The sequence below is a fragment of the Garra rufa genome, chromosome 5 (genome assembly GCF_049309525.1).
Source record: "Garra rufa chromosome 5, GarRuf1.0, whole genome shotgun sequence".
NCBI classification, from domain to species: Eukaryota; Metazoa; Chordata; class Actinopteri; order Cypriniformes; family Cyprinidae; genus Garra; species Garra rufa.
Genome location: NC_133365.1, coordinates 9,111,206 through 9,127,858, shown reverse-complemented (window position 1 = coordinate 9,127,858; position 16,653 = coordinate 9,111,206). Strand labels below are relative to the sequence as shown.

General features: G+C 36.0%; 1 protein-coding gene across 1 annotated transcript in view; it reads right to left on the bottom strand.

Annotated features, from left to right (window-relative positions):
• Positions 1–354: 354 nt before the first annotated feature.
• Positions 355–16,653, bottom strand: part of nacc2 (NACC family member 2) — a 51,473-nt gene continuing 35,174 nt past the window's right edge. The window contains exons 2-6 of the mRNA XM_073840679.1: positions 14,866–15,661; positions 8,144–8,320; positions 3,846–3,951; positions 3,144–3,241; positions 355–1,605 (exon numbers count right to left, since the gene is read on the bottom strand). Of these exons, the coding sequence (XP_073696780.1) occupies positions 1,088–1,605; positions 3,144–3,241; positions 3,846–3,951; positions 8,144–8,320; positions 14,866–15,616 (1,650 nt within the window). The 5' untranslated portion in view covers positions 15,617–15,661 and the 3' untranslated portion in view covers positions 355–1,087. The remainder of the gene's footprint in view (positions 1,606–3,143; positions 3,242–3,845; positions 3,952–8,143; positions 8,321–14,865; positions 15,662–16,653) is intronic.

Sequence of the window (16,653 nt, the reverse complement as noted above, 5' to 3'; positions counted from 1 at the left end):
CTCACTGATGCTCCAGAAGGAAAAAACAATGCATTAAGAGCCGGGGGGTGAAAACTTTTGAACAAAATTAAGATTGTTCTTATTTTGCCTAAATATCATATATTTTCATTTAGTACTGCCCTTCAGAAGCTACAGAAGATACTTACATGTTTCCCAGAGGACAAACTAAGTTAAATTAACACTGATCTGCAGATTCAAAAAGTTTTAACCCCCCCGGCTCTTAATGCATGGTTTTTCCTTCTGGAGCATCAGTGAGCGTTTGAACCTTCTGTAATAGTTGCATATGAGTCCCTCGGTTGCCCTCAGTGTTAAAAGATGGATCTCAAAATCATACAGACATTGCTGAAAAGGGTTCAAACACACAAAAACGCTAAAAAAAACAAAGAATTTGTGGGACCTGTAGGATTTTTCTAAAAAACAGCAGGCAGTTTAACTGTTCAGGACAAAAAAAACGCTGTGGATCATTCAGGTAACAACTCAGCAAGGTATTATTGCGTAAGAAAACAGTGTATTGAAGTGTTTACATATTTAATTTTATCCTGCTGGTCATGTTATTTCAGATCTACACCATTTCTTTCTATCTACTTAAAATTGAATTTGGATTGTCAGCAATCAGTCCGATTTAGCCTTCATTCAGATTATAAACTGAATATTTAACAGATTCATGTAAACATAGCTACTGATATGAATGTTAGCAGCCCTTTAAAGGGCTCCTAATTTTCCTAATTTTAAAGGGCTCCTAATTTCTCGTTTTTGGGGTGTAAAGTGATCGGATCATGTTTTAGTGAGATTCGTTGCTATATTTATGGCAAAGTGATCTCAAGAACGGAATACGCTAAATGAAATATAATGTTTCACAATGAAGGTCATCTGCCATGCCACTGGCATTGTTTCCTCACACGACCCGTGACTTCTGCTCTCTGTAGCACATGATGAACATCCTACCAGCGTCCAACTGGAAATCCAGTCAACTGCACATGAATACGAGTCTGTGTGTTCTGCATGAGTGATGCCTGCGTGTGTTTGATTCCTCCCTTCAGTGTTTATTCACATGGTGGATATGAACTGAAGGCTGGTTTCTCCAGTCTCACTGCCCGTTTACTCTCAGGCCGTCCACAATCTCCTCCTCCTGCTGCTGCCTGTCAGGGGGTGTGGCCACACTGGCCCCACCCTCAGCTTCAGGCTTGACAGGCCCCGCCCCCAATGTCCCATCAGCGCTGTCGGTCTGGGTCTCCTCCTCCTCTTCCTCCTCGGCCGGCGTCTCCTCCTCGCCTCCGTTCCGCGGGAGATCAGGACCGTCGCCATCCAGCGGTAAGTGAGTTCTCACGGCTTCCTTGCGCTCGGCGTAGAGACTCAGGCCAGAGGGAAGCAGGTTCTTAAAGTCCGTCTCGAAGGGCAGCTGAACACCCACTGGGAGGCCGCCGATGCCCAGACTAACGCCCGCCGCCACCGCCGAGCCCTGGTACACCTCCATCCCGTCTGGCAGCATGGACTGGATCTTGGGAAGCCATCGCTTTCGCACACGCCGCGCATTGGTGCACATGTCTGCGGCGATAACGTTCATCTCGCTTTCCTTAAAGTTGGGTGCGAAGTTCTGACAGTAAACTAGAGAAAAAGAGCACTTATTAGGAGCTTGAATGAGAAGAAAACTGCTGTATGAATTGTGTGCAATAAGGAACTAGAATTAATAGTTAATGTTGAATTCACACACTGCTTGATTATACTGAACACAGAAGTTGCAAAAAGGCACATATTACCTAATTTGAGTCCAAAAATAACAATTAAACATTAACATCATGTACAGTCTTTTCACCAAATACAAAAAGGATGTTTCATATTATAAATATACAATGCCTTGTGAAAGTTTTCCAACCCCTTTATTTCTTCACATTTTGTTATGTTGCTGCTTTGTTAAATTGCTTTAAATGACTATTTTCCACATCAATCTACACCCCATACACTAAAATGACCAAGCAAATACAGAACTGTCACAACTTCATCAATTTATAAAATAAAATAAAAATAAAAAAACTTAATTAAATACATTCCATAAGTATTCACACCCTTAACTCTGTACTTAGCTGAAACTTCTTTAAAGCCTCAAATGTTTTTGGTATGGTATGGTCACAGACCAAGGCTCGCAAAATTTCAAAATCTATGGTAGCACTTCGGGAAGGTACTCTTTAGATTTTAGTAGCCCGAAAATGCATTTAACTACCCCAAATAAAACCCTTTTTTTAAATATAGAAAATCAGATAGGAGTCTAAATGTCAATTAAAAATATTTTCAATTCACAAATATCAACAAATTTCAAGAATGGAATTTTATTTTGGGTAAGGGTTTAAATACTTATGCAATTAACTCATTTAAGTTTTCATTTAAGTTAAATATATATATTAAAACCAGTTTTTTTTTGCTTTGCCATTATGGTGTATGGAGTGTAGATTGATGTGGAAAAAAATAAAGTCAGTTTGAAGCAGTTTAAAATACGGCAGCAACATAAAACGTGAAGAAAACGTACTTTCGCAAGGCACTGTATATATTTGTATCAGCTTTAATGACTAATAAATGAACAAAAGCAGTAAAATGTAAAGTTTTGATGAGACAAAAGTTATTTAACTTACAATCAGCAAAGAAGTGGATTGAAAAATGTGTTAAAATACTCTATTTCATGTCAAAGAAACTTGCATGGATATACATTTATTATAAAATAAGCTTTTTCAAAAAATCTGTAATTTTCTGTGGCTGTTTAGATGCGGTAAAAGCAGAAAACATCTGCTTGTGTTTGCATTTTCTTTTGTCACTTTCCATAATTCTGATTTTGAAATCAGGATCAGGTATAAATGTCACACGTGTAAAAATGGGTTGAGAATTGAATAAACAGTTGTAATCTGCTCAGATTCAGACAGAAATTGTGGCTGTGGCGTTTCCTGCCAATCAAAGGTTGTCAAAAGCAAAAATCCTACGAAAAACATAATAATTTATAAGAAAGTGTGACATGCTTGAGCAATACAGACGGTATTTTTGGAATCAGCACCAAAAATGAGTTAGGAAACATGTTTTGGATTTCATTCAGCAGATATGATGCAGGGTTGTAATGAATGTTGACTTGAACATTACTGATGACATAGAGTGTAACTTACGTTTGACAGCGTTCAGGACCCGACTGTCCAGTGGTTTTCGGCTGGGGTCGCTGGTTGACGATCGGATCCCCGTCCCACAGCTGTTTGCTAGCGTGTTCCTGCAGGTTCAACAAACAGCCAGCAGAAGGTGCAGTGGAGAGCAAAGCCATGAGACCAAAACACTCAATATCTTAATAACTGCACTGTATATAACTGTACGGGTGTAACAGTACACAAAATGACGGTTCAGTACGTAACTCATTTTTAAAATCATGGTTTGCTATGTTTTTTGGTACAGCACTTGTAAAGAAATACAAGGAAAAGTGATTATTTTTCCGTTTTAAATAAACAGTGGATTACTGAACAAACTATGGCTCTCTCTTTAAAAAAAAAAAAGTCAGTCGCTACTTCTGTTAAAACACTCTTCATACTCAAGTTTATGGTGCTGTTGTAAATGAGGGATTTAAAAGACATTTGAAGATCTTCCACTTCAACATTTTACTGTTTTGAATTTTACAGACTCATTTATTTTCAGAACAAGTCTTTATGCGAAGTAGAATTACTTGCATTAACAGGAAGGCAAATGCTTTAAACTGTAGGCTTATGATTCAATTTGAAACGGTTCATACAAAGCACATTAATGCGTGGCAAACCGAATAAAACGTATGAATATGTGGTGTTACACCTGTGCAGACAGTGGTCATTTGATGAGAAGTCACACACCTGTCAAAGAAGGTTGCAAGGAGCCTGCGCAGCAGCACCTTGTGTTTGACACCAGCACACAGATGACAGTTCATCAGCTGACCTCTGGTCATAAACACACCTGTGCCTGAAAAACACACAACACAGAGACATATGACAATAACCAACGGCACTGGACAACTTAAGTGCATAAAGATCATCAGCACAGGTGAATAGCTTTAAACAAATAACTACTAATTATCTCACCGTATTTACCTTCAGTTGATAATCACAGTACATTAGGACTTTTCTGAAATGCTATTTAAATATGCCTGATGCATTATCTAATTAAGTCAGCATTCATTTGCACTAGGGTTGGGCATCTAAGGTATAATGCCGATCCGATACTCATCTCGATACAAAGTATCCGATCCGATATATTAACGATACATTTGTGACATATTGCGATGCAATACGATACGATTCACACCCATATCACGATACGATGCGATAATTCAGCACTAACTAATTAGATCAAGTTTATGTGATGATGTGAAAGAGGATGCGGTGCCAGTGAATGAGTTTGATTATTTATTAACCAAGTAAAACCAAGACTTTTTGATATATATATATATATATATATATATATATATATATATAATCAAAAAGTCTTGGTTTTACTTGTTGTTCTGTTTGGCAGGTTCACTTACTTTAGAAAAAGTACTCTGTAGTTGTTTAGAATGTCTGAATTAAAGAATATATTAGACAGATTTAAAGCTCCTGAATTCTTTAATTCAGACATTCTAAACAACTACAGAGTACTTTTTCTAAAGTAAGTGAACCTGCCAAACAGAACAACAGGGAGATGCCAACCACTCACTAAACCTGTCCATTTGAACTGGACTGACCGAATATCTACTGTTTGTATCCATCATAAAATGAACATACAAATGAAAAATACAGCAAATACATACTATATCTGTTGATGCTGGTGCTCATATGTGCATAAACACCACTGACCCTTACAAGATCCACCTCTATGGGTGAGTATCCATTATAAAACACTCACAAGACATTAATTTTGACAACTATGCAAATATTTTGAAATTTCACACAAAAATACTATGGATCAGAGCCCCGAAACATGACTAGTTCATGAATCAACAGCGGACTTATGCGTGCCTCCGATATGCAAGAGTGTCATTGTTACTAGTAGCCTACTCTGATCGTCTTTACTTTTACATTAGTGCGAGGGTTTGTTTCATGCAGTCAAGAGATGAAGTAGAGACCCGTTTTTCCGCGGGGGTATAGGTTACTTTTATGTGGGCTTTTGCTGGTGGGAGTGGGACAAAATAACATACATTTCTGCAGGAGCGGGACAAAAAAATCAGTCCCTTGCAGGTTTCTGATGATGTTTGCGTGCCGCGGTTGAAAGTTTTGAGCCGCCGTTCAGTCTGTATGCAATGAGGCTTGCTGCGCCGAGTCCAAAGCAATCAATCACAGAACACGAAAGAGGCCGTGCTTTGACCATTTTAGGATAAAATTTAAGTTAATTTTAAGCCATCTCGCGGGCCACCGGTTGAGAATCCCTGCTCTATGTGACTTTCTGGACACGCCCCGGTCTCTGTAGTGTTGTGATAGTCTACGTCATTCACGCAGCAGTGAAGGGAGACGTGCTTGCGAAACAGTTCAGAGGGGAGAAAACAATCTAACAATATTTTCCACTTTCTAAATAATAAAAATATTGTATGTCTACTAATAATTATAAAGAAATAAATCGGGATTTACCGATGCAGATATGTTAGAAACGATGCATCGCGATACAAATGCCAATTTGTATCCGATGCGCACTTTTTAAACCGATGCATCGCATCGTTAACGTTTTAAACCGATGCACCGAGTGAATCGGGGAATCTTCCCATCCCTAATTTGCATACATTGCCCGAATAGAAATCTGAAGACTGGATAAAGCCAAATTCTTGTTTGATTTTACTGACATGAGGTTTTTCCAGAAGAGAATTTGTATTTTCACTTTTTAATCAGTAAATACTGTCAACAGCCAAAAACAAATGCATTTTCGCCATGTTTTTAGAAATGAAATGTTACATAAATCATTGTGAAACTGAGAAGTTTATATACACCTAGCAGAATCTGCAAAGGTTTAATTATTTTACCAAAATAAGAGGGATCATACAAAATGTTATACAAAATGTATTTTTTTAATTTAGTACTGACCTGATTAAGATATTTTACATGAAAGAAGGAAAAGTCCACAAGAGAAAATAATAGCCGAATTTATAAATACGACCCTGTTCAAAAGTTCACATACACTTAATACTGTGTTGTTACCTGAATGATCCACAGCTGTGTTACAAAAATTCTGTTAAAAAAAAAGAAAGGAATTTTTTTTCCCTAAATTGTGAATAAAATAGATTATCTGAGTATGTTTTACAAGAAAATACTATTTCAGTCCTTCTACTTCAAAATTTCTTGTTTAATTCACATGCTTTACTTGTTTGTTTTTTGTATTTGTGAAATTCACAGAAGGTTCAAATGCTCACTGATTCTCCAGAAGGAATAACGATGCATTAAGAGCCGCAATGAGGATGTGTTCACCTTTCTTATTTTTCATTTAGTGTAAGTATTTAGAAGATACTTACAAGTTTCCCAGAAGACAAAATAAGTTCAATTTACACTGATCTTTAAATGCATTTAAATGCTCTTAAAGCATTGTGCTTCCTTGTGAAGCATAAGTGAGCTTTTGAACCTTCTGTAATAGTTGCATCCCTCAGTTGTCCTCAGTGTGAAAAGATGGATCTCAAAATCATACAGTCATTGTTGGAAAGGGTTCAAATACACAGAAATGCTGAAAAACCAAAGAATTTGTGGGACCTGAAGGATTTTTCTGAAGAACAGCAGGCAGTTTAACTGTTCAGGACAAACAAGGGACTCATGAACAACTATCACTAAAAAAACAAAAAACAAAACAGTTGTTGATCAGTCATCGAACAACACAGTATTAAGAATCAAGCGTAATGTATGTACTTTTACGGGGTCATTTTTATAAATTCAGCTATTATTTTTCTTGTGGACTATATGTTCTATTAAACCACCTGATGTACGCAGACATTTAGTTATTATGTCCCCCAGCACTGTTGGGTTCCAGCAGTTGTTGGATATATGCTCCAAGTATGGGGTTGAGTTTGATGTACAGTACAATGCAAAAAAGAGCGTTGTGTTGGTTTGTAGGACTAAGGAAGATCAGAAGCTGCACTTCCCTATGTTTTACCTGTCAGGACATTGTATCTGTGTATCTAACTGTACAAAATATCTTGGGCATATCATTACTGACAAGATGGAAGATGATGCTGACATGTATAGGCAAAGACGAATGTTGTATATCCAAGCGAACATGTTAGTTAGGAAATTTCATTACTGCTCTGATGATGTGAAAGTGCACTTGTTTCGTGCTTACTGCACCCCTATGTATGCAGCCCCATTATGGGTCAACTACAAAAAGGAGACCATGCGCAAACTGCAGGTAGCTTATAATGATTGTCTGAGGATACTGCTGAAGAAGCCCAGGAGCAGCAGTGCAAGTAAGCTTTTTTGTGACTTGAGGCTAAGCTGTTTACAGGTCCTCTTGAGGAACCTAATGTTTAAGTTTATGTGTCGACTTGATGAGTCACAAAACTTTATTATAGTAAGGCTCACAAGTCCCAGGTGTAGCTCGGTCCGATATCAATCACATCTATGGAAGCATTGGTATGAGTGTCTTTTAAGACTCTTGTGGAAAAGGGTGTTTTTTTTTTTATATATGTTTATGTAACTGTTTTTTTTTTATTATTATTATATGTTGTATGTTCTGCTATTGGGCCTAGAGCCTGTAATAAAGTTTATATATATATATATATATGTAAAAGTCTTTCATGTAAATAAAAAATAACATGCATTTTGTATGATATCTCTTATTTTGGTAAGATAATTAACATTTTGCAAATTCTCCAAGGTGTGTGTAAACTTTTGACCTCAACTGTATAAAAACATCTGTTATTTTTTATATGTTTGTGAGCCCTCGTATTTTGTTAAACATTCTCCAAGGGGTATGTAAACTTATGAGCACAACTGTATGTGTAGGACTGCTAGAAAATAAGACTTTAGGACTAGTAGGACTTTACTAGAAACATGCTAAGGAACAAAATGATTAACAATATTCTTCAACATTAGATGATGCTACAAATGAATCTCAGTTGTGCTTATGATTCCTAATCTGAATATTCCTGTAATGCTTTTCTTATTTATCTCTGCTAAACTTGACAGGGTTGAGTGCTTTCACTAACCTGCCACCAGTTCCAGTTTCTCTCCGGGGTCTCCCTCCGTGTAGAGTTTGGGATGGCATCGGTAGCCGATCTGACTGATGAGACTAGCGGGCAGAGCCACCAGATCCCTGCGGATCAGCACACACGAGCGGTTCTCTAGCGACACCGGCATGACCGCCATCTCCGGCTTCTCTGCCACTGGAAGAAACAGAACATTCAGAACCTCTGATACGGCCTCAAATCATGCTGTGAAACCAATACTGAATCATCTAAACAGATGCTTAGAAAAAATCATTTCAGAATTATATATACACTCAATATAATCTATTTACTTTAACTCATCAATATCATTTAACCAATTTCATTTCTAAGGGGAGATGCTACAGAGAAAAACTAATTGTCATGCTTCAGTCAATTTTGATTTTGAGATTTTCAACTATTTGGCTTTTTATAAAGTGTTGTTTCAGACTAGTAGAAAGAACACATCCAAAATACACTTTTAAGTGATTTTTTCATTGCACATTTTTTATCTACTTGCATCTGGAGATTTCATTCCCAATCCATATCAATTTAATATCAAAGTTTGTTTCTCCACTTCAGCAGTACTTACACTTACCAAAACTTAGAGTGTTAGTCCCATCTATATTCTGAAGAGTTTACTGAGCGGTTTGTTCACATACAGTTACGATCAAAAGTTTACACCCCCCTTTCAGAATCTGCAAAATGTAATTATTTTAACAAAATAAGAGGGATCATACAAAATGCATGCTATTGTTTATTTAGTACTGACCTGAATAAGATATTCCACATAAAAGATGTTTACATATAGTCCTTATAGTTGAATTAAAAAAAAAAAGACCCGTTCAAAAGTTTACATCCCATTGATTCTTAATACTGTGTTGTTACCTGAATGATCCACAGCTGTGTTTTTTTTGTTTAGTGAGTCCCTTGTTTTTCCTGAGCAGCCTGCTGTTCTTCAGAAAAATCCTTCAGGTCCCACAAATTCTTTGGTTTTCCAGCATTTTTGTGTATTTGAACTCTTTTCAACAATGACTGTATGATTTTGAGATCCATCTTTTCACACTGAGGACAACTGAGGGACTCATACGCAACTATAACAGAAGGTTCAAACGCTCACTGATGCTCCAGCAGGAAAAAAACATGCATTAACCGGGGGGGTGAAAACTTTTGAACAGAATGGATGTGTACATTTTTCTTATTTTGCCTAAATATCATATTTTTTTCTTACATGTTTCCCAGAAGACAAAATAAGTTAAATGTACCCTGATCTTTAAATTAATACATGGTTTTTCCTTTAGGGTTCAAATACACAAAAATGCTAGAAAACCAAAGAATTTGTGGGACCTGAAGGATTTTTCTGACAAACTGCTCAGGACAAACAAGAACTCATGAAAAAACTATAACTAAACAGAAAAACACAGCTGTGGATCATTCAGGTAACAACACAGTATTAAGAATCAAGTGTATGTAAACTTTTGAATGGGGTCATTTGTATAAATTCAACTATTATTTTCTCTTGTGGACTATATGTAAACATCTTTTATGTGAAATATCTTATTCAGGTCAGTATTAAATAAACAATAACATGCATTTTGTATGATCCCTCTTATTTTGCTAAAATAATTCATACTTTGCAGATTCTGAAAGGGGGATATAAACTTTTGAACTTGGTTTAATTATTGTACTTCATCTATTTGTATCTGTAGAATTCAGGCAATTTTCTCAAAATAAGTTTGTATCTCCACTTCAGCAGCACTTTCATACTCCAAAACAAAACAAAAAACAAAACACTTTTATTCATATCTATATTCTGAAGGCTTTTACTGAGGGGTTTGTTCATATATCATCCAGACTGATTTAAAACAATTTTCCCTTAAAAACATGGTAAAAATGTATTTGTCTTCTCTCTGTTGACAGTATGTTCTGAGCGATAAAAGGTGAAACAAAATCCCTTCTGGAAAAGCTTTAATACAGTATGTCAACAAAATCAAGCAATTTTAAACCTGACTTTATCCAAAGTTAAGATTCAAATTCTGTAAATGAATGCAAATTCGCCTGTATTTGATTAGATAATGCCAACAATTTGCATATTTACACGTAACATTTTGTTGAACTTGGCAGACATTTTTAGTGAGTCTATTCAGGGGAAGTGCCTGCTCTTCACTTCTGACGCATCAAATTGCCTCAACTCAATAAAGCTCTGCACTGGCAAAACTAATAGAAAAGTTCTGCTTCCCATTTGTCCTTCAGTCCTTAAACTGACACTCGCCAATCACACACACACACACACACACACACACACACACACACACAAAAGATGTGTGAGCTCTCAAATAACCCACAATGTGACCCTCTGGAGCGGTGACTGATTACAGACTGAATGCATTTCACAATCTGTGACACCCGAGCGCCGGACAAGAGCTGCAGTTAGTGTCACCGCGGAAAGACACAAGCTCCTGCACGACCATTTCTACAGTCAGGAGAGATCTGAATAGTTACCAAACATACGGGACAAATCAAGACAGGAACCGATAACACAAAGAAGACAATAGATCAGAGTGTTACTCAACATGGAGGAATGTTCAAATCCAGCAGCATTTCACTGTGCATTTGACCTTTCAGCTGCACTTTCTTCAAACTCTGACTCATTAACCTCAGGCTCTTTCTCATGAAACACTCATGTGCGTCTCCATGATTTATAAACAGCAAACTCAAACTATATTAGCATAACAAAGGTTAAAACAGAAAGTTGGTGTTTTTCCATTGGATTATCAGTAGACAGACGCAGTAAATGTGCATGGTTCATGCAAAGAATTATATTTAAATTACGCTTTTACTGATATTAAAACATGTTCATTTTTCTTTTTGTCTCAAAAGAGCCTGTATTTACTAGAAACAACATCTTGAATTTATATCGTTGTATTTCTTATTTTATATTTGAGAGAGTGCCTTAATCAATCTGATCTTGATCACTTTTTTACATTTATATTGGCTTCAAAGCTAAGTAGCTACATTTTAATGGAATTTTTTTCACAAATCACAATTTAGAATTGTGAGATGAAAGATGCCAAAAAAATGCCTTAACTGCAATTAAATAAATAAATAAAATACAAATGAATAAAATAAATGTCAAAATGTCAAAATTGAGAAATACCTGCTGCAGGATAAAAACATAAAATTTCACAATTAAAAAATAATAAAAATAATAAAATCTGACAATTCTGACTTTTTCCCTCAGAATTCTAAAATTAATATCTTATATCTTAATTCTGAGGGAAAAAAGTAAGAACTGTGTGATTTTAAAAAGTCACAATAATTTTTTTTCCCGTGTTGTAAAAAAAAAAAACTGAATTAAAATATACAAATTTAGAATTGCAAGGAAATTAACAATTTATTCACGGAAAAAAAATGTCTTACTTAGATTTTGTTGTCTTATTTCCAGCCAAAATATCTAAAAATTCTTAAATCAAGCAGGATTTTCTAGACAAGTAAAATTATTTTCTTGTTTTGTTTTTTACAACATGGGAAAAAAAATTGTGACTTTTTAAAACTCAGAATTCTGACAGAAAAAAGTCAGAATTGTCAGATTTTATTATTTTTATTATTTTTTAATTGTGAAATTTTATGTTTTCATCCTGTAGTGAAAACAAGGTTCCATACAAAGTATGAGAAAACTGTCTTTGAAGTAACATTTTGAAAGTAAAATGGGTTATTAATACATTTTAATTAGGATATCTGACTTGTTAGCACTATGTCCTGAAAATGACCCTTCAACTAAAGAAATGTTTATGCTTTTGAGCGAGTGTATTTTGGAGAAAGCCTGTATCTACACACTGTAATAATACATCAGGTTATCTTTAGCACATGTCTCTGATATCACAGTTAAACAGACATCATAAACCGCCCAATGTTCACACGTCTGTTCACGCACGCTTCTTTGCTGGCTATATTATGTCTCCCAACAGTATTTTTGACAGCTCACTAACAATTCTGACAGTTGTCGTAATGAATTGTATGCCGAGGGATGAAACAGCCGTTACAAACCATTGTAGGAGACATCCTGAAATATAATTATGCATATTGGTTTTACTTTTGGCTCTGGCTCAACTTAACAGACTCTCCTCTACTTAAAATGGTCTAGACATATTTACACACTGACACAAACTAATGAGCCTGTAATGTCTTCAACAGCGACGATGACGGCTTCTTGTGTAATATTGAATGATTTGCAATGATATAATATACCATTATTCCATTGCTAAAAGTACAGTGTTGTGTTGCGTGTAAAAGGTTATTTATTACATTTTAATTAGGGCTGTGAAACGATTAATCGCGATTAATCGCATCCAAAATAAAAGTTTATGATTACATACTGTATGTGTGTGTACTGTGTGTATATATAATGTATGTATAAATACACACACAAACATGTATATTAAAGAAAACTGTTTTAGATTTATATATAAAATATTTATAATTCTATATATAATCTAAATTAAATACAAATATAACTATCCACACATATAAGTATTTTTAAAGGCTATACATGTATGTGTGTGTATTTATATATACATAATAAATATACACAGTAAACACACATTTAGTATGTTAACAAACTTTTATTGTGGATGCGATTAATCGCGATTAATCGTTTCACAGCCCTAATTTTAATACATTTATACATGCATTTATTTAATAAAATAATACAGTAAAAATTATGAAATATTATTACAGTTTAAAAGAGCTGTTTTCTATGTGCTTAATATGCTATAAGCTAAAATTGTATTTATTCTCGTGATCAAACATGAATTTTCAGCATCATTACTCCAGTCTTCAGTGTCACACGATCCTTCGGAAATCATTCTAATATGCTGATTTGCTGTTCAAGAAACATTTCTGATTACTTTCAGTGTTGAAAACAGTTGTTTCTGCTTCATATGTTTTTGGAAACCATAGTGCATTTTAATTTTCAGGATTATCTGACGAATACAGCGTTCAAAAGAACAGCATTTATTTGAAATTGAGATCTTTTATGACATTATAAATGTCTTTCCTATCATTTTTGATCGATTAAATGTATCCTTGATGAAAAAGCAAACTGACGGCAAAAATTTGAAAAGTAAAAAAAAAACATATATACATATACATATATATATATATATATATATATATATATATATATATATATATATATGATCCACAGCTGTGTTTTTTTGTTTATAGTTGTTCATGAGTCCATTATTTGTTCTGAACAGTTAAACTGCCTGCTGTTCTTCAGAAAAGTCCTTCAGGCCCCACAAATTCTTTGGTTTTTCAGCATTTTTGTGTATTCGAACACTTTCCAAAATGACTGTATGATTTTGAGATTTATCTTTTGGACACTGAGGACAACTGAAGGACTCAAATGCAACTATTACAGAAGGTTCAAATGCTCACTGATGCTTCAGAAAGAAAAACAACGCAATCAGAGTCGGGGGTGAAAACTTTTGAACGGAATGAGGATGTGAACGTTTTTCTTATTTTACCTAAATATCTTTTATTTTCCATTAAGTACTGCCCTTAAGAATCTACAGAAGCTATATGCATGTTCTCCAGAAGAGAAAATAAGTTAAATTTACCCTTCAAATTCAAAAAGACCACCCACCAGGTCTTAATGCATGATTTTTCCTACTAAATCATAGGGCTGTGCAAAACTATTGCAATAATTTCTTTTACGATAGTGTATCGATAGTCCAACCTCAAGTATCGATCCAAGTTGTGCCAAACGACCTCCTTCTTCCGCTCCAGTAGATGTCGCTAACTCGCTATGAACAAAACGCTAAAAGTAACGTTGGCTACTCTGTTCAATCACACTGTGCAGTTTTAATGTATTGAATGGATGGAAAATAAATTGGAATTGGAAATTTAATTCGTCCGCCGACTTTATCAAGTTGTCAATGTGACATGCATACTAATACAAACTATTGCAATATATCACAATATTTATTGTATCGCATATGATATATTGTATCGTGACCCATGCATCGTGATATGTATCGTATCGTGAGGCCCTTGCCAATACACAGCCCTACTAAATCATCCGTGAGTGTTTAAACCTTCTGTAATATTTGCACACGAGTTGCTCAGTTGTCCTCAGTTGTAAGGGACTCATAAACAAGTATCACTCTCCTCTATCACTCTTCCTCCTCTCTCTCCTCCTAAAAGAGGAGAGAGAGGAGGAAAAAAGGGGAGGGAGGAGAAAGGAAAAAAAAAAAATCTAATTATACTTTGAACTTTACATATATTCAAATGGAAAAAACTAGCAATGGATACATGCTGGATTTATATAATGTATTATTACCATTACTACTATTGTTATTATTATTACTTATTTATAATAACTCTTTCTTACATGTGTTGGAAGATGGGGGAGTATTGTTATTCAACACATTGCATGTATGTCCATTTGTTTGTCATTTGGTTTGTTTGTTTGTTTGTTGTTTATAAATTATATTGTCTTTTGTTATGTTTATTGTCAATAAATAAAAAAATAAATAAAAAAATATTTATTAGAAAATGTCATAAAAAAAATAAATAAAAAAAATAAATAAACAAGTATCACTAAACAAAAAAAAAAACAGCGGTCAATCATAGTATTAAGAATCAAGTGTATGTAAACTTTTGAACAAGGTTATTTTTTATGAATTCAACTATTATTTTCTCTCGTGCAGAGGCTGCTGTACCTCCGTAAGGATTGGCAGAGCGGCCACAAAGCTGGCTGTAGGTCTCATCTGCATCGAATGGCTCCTCCTCAAACTCCTCATCTTCGTTCTGGTATGACGTGGGGCTGTCGGTGGTCGGGAGGCTGGACGCTCCCGGACTAGAACGCTCTCCCAAATACGCAGACGCCCCAGGTGGAAACGTGCCTGCCGAGAACAGTGGCGCGCCCCTTCCCGAACGCATCCCGTCACCACCAGCGATCCGTTTGGCCAGCGGCTCCTCCAGCTTGATCCTGCGGGCCTGCGAGGACCAGCTGGCGGGAACCAGCGGGTGGTTGCTGGGACTCTGCGGGCCTGAATTAGGCTCGTCCATAGCGGCCGTAGCCGAGTCGCAGTGCGGCGAGTTGGCTTTGAACATGAGGTCCATGCCGCGCTCTACGATGTGCTGGATCTGCAGGTACCCGGCCGTGTACATCACGACCAGCTGCTCGCTGGCGGCCATGGTCAGCTTCCCCGTGTAGCAGAAGCTGAGGATCTGCTGGAAACAGGCCGGTGTAACAGAGGACGGCAGCTCGAACTGCGCTTTGCTGCTGCCGCTGAACAGGTCACGGAAGTAGAGGCTGCTGGCGGCCAGCACGGCGCGGTGGGCCTTGAACGCCTGGCCCTTCACCAGGATGGAGACGTCACAGTACTGGCCTTGCAGCCGCTGCTCATTCAGGGAGCCAAGCACCATACTGCCGAAGTTAGGGATCTCCATGTGGAGCATCTGGGACATGACGGTCCACGTTCACACCGTTGACAGAGCCAGCGAGAGGGTCATCTGGACAGAGACAAGACGAAGTAGAAGTGAGAAACGGCCACATTGAGAGAAAATGTCACATGCATACAAAAGAAAATGACATGCACTCATTAACAGTGTTGGGGAAAGTTACTTTTAAAAGTAATGCATTACAATATTTAATTAAAAAAAAATCACTAATTACGTCACTTAGTTACTTTTTATGGAAAGTAATGCGTTACATTACTTTTGCATTACTTTTTAAATCTGTGCAGGGCTTGCTTGTTTGTTTTTAATATAAAAAGTTCTATTTTTTGCAAATGTAAAAGCCTTTTCACACCAAAAGCCTCAGGCTTAAAGAAAAGTAAATGTATGTCTGTACAGTACCGTAGAAGAAAAAATGTCAACTCTTTAGCAGTAAAAAAAGGAAAACAAATGTTAGACTATCTTAAGTCATTTTTGCTTATTAGAATGGAAGAATTGGATCATCAAAGTTCGGCAGCAAAGACATTGGTTAGTAAAATTAAAAAATTCATAAAGGATATTTGTATTAACATATTTAATTATTGCAGGTTTGTGTCATATTCTGAGTTGAATTTCACTGTTTTTATTCATTTTGAGGAATACTGTATCTGTTTTTTTTGAGTGAGATGAATTAATGCATGTTCACATTTATTCTAGAACTAAAGTAACATCTTACTCACAATTTCTCTTAACATGGGGACAGGAGAGCTTTGAATAAATAAATGGGGGGAAAAAGTAACTGGCTTTACTTATTTGAAAAAGTAACTCAGATATTTTCTTGTCAATTAAAAAGTAATGCGTTACTTCACTAGTTACTTGGAAAAAATAATATTATTACGTAACTTGCGTTACTTGTAATGCGTTACCCCCAACACTGGTCAGTGCTAAATAAAAAAAAGTAACATGCATTTTATATGATCCCTCTTATTTTGGTAAAATAATTAACACTTTGCAGATTCTGAAAGGGGGGTGTAAACTTTTGACCTCAACTGTATATAGATATTAAAATA